The sequence below is a fragment of the Petromyzon marinus genome, chromosome 59 (assembly GCF_048934315.1).
Source record: "Petromyzon marinus isolate PM22_M1 ecotype Great Lakes invasive population chromosome 59, UKy_Petmar_22M1.pri1.0, whole genome shotgun sequence".
In the NCBI taxonomy this organism is placed as follows: Eukaryota; Metazoa; Chordata; class Hyperoartia; order Petromyzontiformes; family Petromyzontidae; genus Petromyzon; species Petromyzon marinus.
The window spans coordinates 21331643-21338845 of NC_133725.1; the positions used below are offsets into that span (position 1 = coordinate 21331643).

General features: G+C 46.8%; 1 protein-coding gene across 1 annotated transcript; it reads right to left on the reverse strand.

The window, feature by feature from the left end:
* Positions 1 to 1028: 1028 nt before the first annotated feature.
* On the reverse strand, positions 1029 to 3967 carry LOC142905950 (uncharacterized). The gene is made up of 2 exons (XM_076053176.1): positions 2634 to 3967; positions 1029 to 2231 (listed from the first exon to the last, which is right to left on the reverse strand). Exons 1-2 carry the CDS (start codon positions 2962 to 2964, stop codon positions 1954 to 1956), a joined length of 609 nt encoding a protein of 202 aa, XP_075909291.1. The 5' UTR covers positions 2965 to 3967; the 3' UTR covers positions 1029 to 1953.
* Positions 3968 to 7203: the final 3236 nt, after the last annotated feature.

Below are 7203 nucleotides of genomic sequence, written 5' to 3' on the forward strand. Positions count from 1 at the left end.
CGGCTGGGCACTGGCGCGCTCCGCCTCACTCGCTGCGAGCTCCTCCTTGCTCGCCTTGAGCTCCTCCCTCAGCCGAGTGATTGTGTCCTCGTCCTCCTGAGCCTTAATACAGGCAACGTTCGTTTTACCATCGTAATCATCACCATCATCATCATGAACAGCCATGATCCGTCCACCGCTGAATGTGTTTTTGTGATACTGCTGGATGAAAGTTTCCCTGAGCCATACCGGTCATGGGAATTAATTGATCATACTTCATCACACTGGTCAGCACGAAGTGGTACACCCAAGACTGGGTCAGATTTCACTGGCCACCAATGCTAGCCATGGTTGGTAATCAAACTCGGACAGCTTGGTTCAGAGTGCAGAAGGCTCATCACAGTAAATTAATACGTTGTATATCATCATAAATATTTCGCCGCACAAGGGTCTCCTCCTCTTGTGAACGCTGCCACAAATGTCTTAAAACTCAAACTTTAATTATCTTTATTTTACCAGCTAAGGCCTACTGAACTATATCGCTCTTTTTCAGAAGCGACCTGCCCACAAATGAAAGTTCAACGAAGTGGCTTATCATGTGGAAATGTATTGCAGCTATAGAATCTAAACGCACGTTTCTAAATGTGGAGGAAGAACCGGAGGACCCGGAAAAAATCCACGTGACCACAGGGAGAACATGCAAACTCCAAATATACAGGTGTCGGGGTTGGGATCAAACCCACAACCTCCTGCATACAGGCGAGGTAGTTAACATCTCGCCACCGTGGCGCCCCTCTTCAGTGCCAATCGCGGCTTCACCACGCGTGCCCTTGCGAGCCGATACCTTCTTGGAGTTGCGCTCGAACTGCTTAAAAGCATCGGTGAGGGTGAGCCGGACCTCCTCCAGCCCTGTCGCCAGCTCGCAGGCCTCTTTCCGATGCGCGTCCTGCTGCTGCGCCTTCTCCATCCCAAGTGCCTGGACGTGCCCCTCCGACTCCTTCAGCTACAGGCACGCACACGTTCCACAATGCTGGATTCATGTCTGGGGAAGTATACTGAATATGGTGTGCAGAATGTGGAAATCTTTTCTGGGTTGGAAAAGACCCAGCTGTAATTAAGCCCGGCTTGCAAACAGATAAATAATTACCACTTAAGTCATTTAAACTCTGTGGTGTGCATATAGCTGTGTGTCTGCAAGCCTATATTGTTTCTCTAACAAATGCAAGCCAATCACATTTTAGAAAAAGTCCTGTAAACTGCAGCTGACTTTATAATTAAATTGTATTTATTCTAACTGAAAGTATGAAAATGTGAGAAAATACATTCGCAACTCTGAATCATGACAAATTATGAGAGGTAGTGAATTAGTTAAAGGCCTAGTCAGGAATTGCCTTGTCTAGTGTAATTACCTCATCCAACATTCACATATCTGCAGACAAAATTAAGAGCCATGAGGGGAGGACCGATCCTGTGGTCACAATTATACATTTTGCCATATAGAAATGCATTATCATACTACATTCGAAAAAAACATTCTGGCTGTCTGCCTTCCTGGCTGCATCCATATTACTTATATAACCACTTCAGGTTTCAGCCACCTGTGATTAAGCCAGGTTCACATGTGCAGTGAGTTAATGATCTCAGCCTGATCATCAATGACTTCACAGAAAAGCCCATGAAAACAATGTCGGCTTTACACTACATCGAGCGAAGTTCCAGCTCTGAAAACCAAAGATCCGACTGTTTTGTGATGAACATTACTCATTACTCTCCATAGCAGGGCAGATATCAAAGTATTTCCTCCTATTGGGTGGGTACCAGAGGGCACTTAAATATTTCTCAGAAGTAGTTATGTGATTTATGCTTCTGCAAACCATTCTCTAACATGAAACTTGAATTTGGAGCTTTCGTGACTGCAGGAATTATTCTTTGGTTTTTATTATTAATTTTATTATTTCTTATTTCTACGTGACTTTACCTAAAAAAACATTCTCGAACATGCGATGGTGCACTGCTCAGGCGATGAGGACAGGCCTCATGCACACACATGGAGGTGGGGGGGCTGCCGCATAAGGCTCTGGTTACCTGGTGCTGCAGCCCGGCGATCTGGCCGTGCATGCACTCCATCTCAGCATCCGTGTGCTGAAGTGTGTGCTGCAGCTGCACCACCTCCTGTGCCCTCGCGGCCTCCTCTGCCCTGGAGACTCCCAGCTCGGCCTTGAGAAAGTCCGTCTGTTGCTCCAGAGAATTGCCTGTCGGAAGGGACACAAAACCATGGCGATGAAGACAGTACAGCCACCAGTGGCAGCAGACAGAGAAGGAGCAGCAGCTCAGGAGGAAGAGTACCAGCAGCGGGAGTAGTAGCAGACAGAATAGGTCTGAGGTCCCTCAGACCTATTCACCAGCTTGCATGCAAACACAGGGTCCAGAATAATAATATATGCACAGGAAGGGCCTAGTGAGAGAGCAGTTAGTAAACCCAGTGCAGTCCTATGTTAGACAGCGGAAGTGGTCCACGTGGGAAATGAAGTAAAAACGAGGAATTACTCGTTTTAACTCGTAAAAAGAAGTTATTGGTGCACAGTGCTCGACAAAAATTAGTGTTCAATGGGTCCGGGATTCAGAAAAATTTTGGAGCACAGGCCCCTACCCACCGGTCTCCTCGCAGCAAGCGTTAGCCTCCTGCAGTCGTTGCTGCAGCTCCAGTACTTCATGCCGCAGGTTGTCCACCTCAGTCTGCTGCACCTCTTGGTTGGTAAAGAGGTCGCGCATGTTCGCTCTCAGCTCCGCGGCCTCGGTGCCCAGCCGCTCGGTTTCAGTCCCGCGCTCTCGCGCCTCTTCCCGCGCCGCCACCAGGTCTGCTTCTGAGCGCCGCAGCAGCTCGTCACGCTCCTTCAGCGCCTGCGGGCGGAGACGGGCAGCATCTAAATTACACGTAATTACAACATGTAATTTGAATATATTAATAAATTGTTTAGCATTCATCCAAAATATTGAGAAAATAAGTGGGCTTGGGCAGGACACATTGCTGTTGCAAGAAGGGGGGTGGCTGTTGCGAGAGTGGAGGCCTCACCTTCTGGAGGATCGTGATGTGCACAACGTGAGCGTCGTACTCTGAATCGTCGTGCATATGTGATGCACGATATTCGGCCAGCTCTATGTATGCCAGATGCAGAGTCGCATCGTGCTCACGCCTCAGCTGCTCCTCGCGCTCGCCCCACCGCACTGCTTCCAACTCCACCTGCAGGCTGTTGATGGCCTGCGAGTGTGCCATTAGCTGCTCACGGGCAGAAGGGCACAGTGTCACAGGCACGTGCATGCATAGGTGGGCATCCCTTCATCACAGACACATGCAGCGTGCAGATGAGGACAGGTACAGACATACAGACACACGGAGCATGTAGTTGTACAGAGAGATAAGAGACTATAGACATGGGCAGGAGGCACAAGAAAATAAATTACAGATGCAGAGACATACACACAAAGACACAAGCAAGTCATACAAATTTGGACACATTATGGAAAGACAGTGCATGTGGAGAGAGATGTACATAGCCAAAGGCAGAACATGCAGAGGGAGACAAGATAAGAATGCGGAGACACGGGCATTGAGTACAGAGACGCACATACAGGCGCCTCGCATGCAGACGGACGCACACGTGCAGTGGATGCTTTTCAAGATGAAAATAAGAAATTGAGATTCTATTGTAAACAAATCAAGAACTTCAAAAATATGCAAGGTAAACACCTGTGGTCTTATTGAACATACCACAATCACGTTTAAAATATTTAGAATGATAATAGAAAGTCAAAAAATAGAACCATGATACATTGTATACATCAATCAACGATTGGTAAGCGTGCATACAACATGGCAACGTTCTTCATCATAAGATAATGAAGAAACTCGTTGCACCCAAATGTTCATCTTCAAATTGAGTCAATATTCAAAACAAATAACTCACAACGCCTCCTCACACCATGTCGGTCATGGGAATGTGTTTGACTATACTTCCCCATGCTGGTCAGCACCGTACAGATGTATTAATCAATAAAACATAATACATGCACATTATGTGGGGAGATGCTATGATACAAAAATTTAGTTTGATCTGCTTTTATCTTTTCATTTTCAACATTATTGGGAATAAAACCATGGACCACTCGCTACAGTGAATTTAGCAAAATTTATTACGGAACCAAAATATAATTCGATGGGTTTTTTTGTGCACTCATTTGCAACTAGACTGAGACCATTATGCTTGAGAATCCGGTTTAATCACTGTGGTTGGGCGGCTGTAATCCACATTCAATCCTGGCATCTCAGCCATGCTGGCACAGCATGTCTGACCCCTGGGGCACCTAGCTACCTCCCAGGATGCACTCATTTAATGTGCCATTTCCTTGACGTTCAGATCGTAACTCTGAATAAAAACTCAACGCATGAATCAATAATGATGCACTTAATAGGGCAGAGCTTCTAAAAGGTGATGTTTCAGGCAATGGCCTTCATCGCATCAGAGAAGTCAAAGCAGTATCCATTGCAGCGTTATTGACGAATATGTTGAGGTTTTGTTATCTCTGCTTGTGTGCCACGCAGCTTCACAACGTGAACACGTTATTTGGGTCTTTCGGTAAGGCCATGTAGATACAAAAATAATAAAAAAAATAATAACAATATCACGACATTTCGATCGCAACACAAGCAATCGTCATCAAGTGAAGGATATGGCAGGAGAGCTGCCGAGGCAGGAAAAAATATATGGCGGGAGCGCTGCTAAGGCAGGGAGTTAAAAAGGTTTGAGATGGGTGTAGCTCAAGGGTCAGTGGGCAGGGCTTGATGAAATTTGCATGTAAATGTAAGATCGACGAAATCTTGACAAACGAAGTTTCATTTTAGCCCTGCTCCGTGTAACAAGGGGACAGGGGGGTTGGTGGTGGCCACAGTACCTCCTCAGCATGGTTTTTCTTGAGTTGGTGCAGCATCTCATGGAGACTCTTCTCTGTCTGGCGCAGTGCGCCACGCAGGGTGGCGAACTGCGCTCTTGCCCTGCTCAGATTGTCCCGCAGGGTCGATACCTCCCGGGACAGCTGGTGCATTTCTTTCTCCGGCATTTCCAACTGCGACGGGAGCAAGGGCACATGGCACGGGCACGTTAGCGCCTCCCAGCGTAAATCCTGCCTTCAATCGCATTGTGACATGCCATTCGCCATCGGATGGTGGAGACAACACCATGGCACATGGCAAGTGAGGTGGCTAATACACAGGTAAACACACATAGGACAGATGGGCTGACACCCACACACCCAAGCAAAGGCAACACCACGATTCCCCGCACAGCCTAAACAGAGTGGTAGAATGCGCAGCAGCGCTGGCCTAGGAAACGCACCCACACCATCTTCATTTACATTCGCTCAGCCAATGACTTACGTTTATTCGGGACCTCGGGGTCCCGCCATAAGGTTAATTTGATATTCAGTTTTATCACAGTACGCTCTGAGCCACACAGCGCTCGCCAATTTTTAAAAGACAAACTCGTCCGCCGACGTGTTTGCTCCTCCTTGGTCTCTCTGCCTTAGCCCCAAAATGTCTGGGAATGTCAACATGCCAGTGATAAGGCCGGTCGAGGTGAGTGAGCATATGGCGGTTACACTGGTGAGTACAGTACGTAATACTTCCTGATGCTATTATTAAAAAAAAAATTCGTTTGATGGAATGTTTACCATCTGTTTTATTACTCTTATAAAATAGCGCTGATACTCCAATGAAGCCCTCATTTATTGTTCATAAGAGATAACGCTGTCGAGAAGTCATCCCCATATATAATGGTATAACCCTTTTCGCGCTGATTTCCTGAATGCTCACTTCTCCACATAGGCAACTTGAGCGCTAAGCGAGACTGCCTGTATTCATTTCAGCCTAAGTCGACATAGGGGAGTCCCAACACTGGCTCAGATATCCCTCGCCACTGGTGTTAGCAGGTATTTGTGGTTCATGCGGACTTGCTGCCTTGTAAAAGGTGTCAATCTGGTGTTGGGGCAAAGCTTTTTTTTATCATTCCATACACGTTTGCATTTTAGCTGGTAAGTGGCAGAGTGGTGGCCTCCACTCCAGCCTAGATTTGTCTGTCCCCTACCTCTCTTACCGAGTACAACTCCTCTGACATCAAAACACAAGGGGCCGTCCATAAATGACGTCATGCGATTTTGGACCCCTCCCCCTTTGTCACACGGTGTCACAAAAAGTCAGACCCCCCCCCCCCCCAAAAAAAAAAACATGCTTCAAATCGCTTTAGTTCATAGTTCCATTTATTTGGTATAGCCCTGTGAGCCATTCAGCTCTTGAATCGGGTGCAACCGCAACAAACAAAAACATGAACAAGAAAACATCTTAAACTATTGCCATTGTAGTTCGTATTAATGTGGTGCTGCACTCTGATGTAGAACATTTATTAAAAAGTCTATTTAATTAAGTAGAACGTGTTGTCTATTTTTATTTAAAATTGCGCATTTTGATGTGACATCACATTTCTCAAACCCCCCCCCCCGTCACACATCGTCACAAATGTCTGCCCCCCCCCAAGTGCGTGACGTCATTTATGGACGGCCCCCAAGAGGTGGCACTACGCACCTACACTGTTGACACATTCATTGTCTCATGTGTTGCTTTCTCAACTGTGGTCTGTTGAAGAATATCATGTATATTCTTGCCGACGCAGATAAAGAAACACAGGTGCTCAGATCGCTGGCTTTGCCCGAATTACAGGCCAACACGCAGCGATAAGGAGCCCGCAGCGCTGACGTAATCAAATGCAGCGCTGACGTAATCAAATGCAGCGATGACGTCATCAGATGCAGCGATTACGCCATCGACTACAGCGATGACATCGATTAGTGATGACGTCATCAATTACAGAGACGTCAATTTCAGTGAAGGCATCGAATACAGTGATGATGTCATCAATGGCAGTGATTACGTCACTGTCTTTACCCAAAAAGGGCGGAGCCAATGGCTCGGGCGTTATTGCGTCACCAAACGTCACGTGACCCCCAGGCACACCAGCTGGGAAATGGCAGTTGACACGAGATGCTATCACCTTGGCAACGCAAACAAGGACCAACTGCCCAGAGAAAGCTTTCTCCGACTAAAATCCTTGATGAAACTCTCAATCTGTGATCTTAAACTATGAACCTCGTTACCCACGCATCAAGCGCTCAATTTAA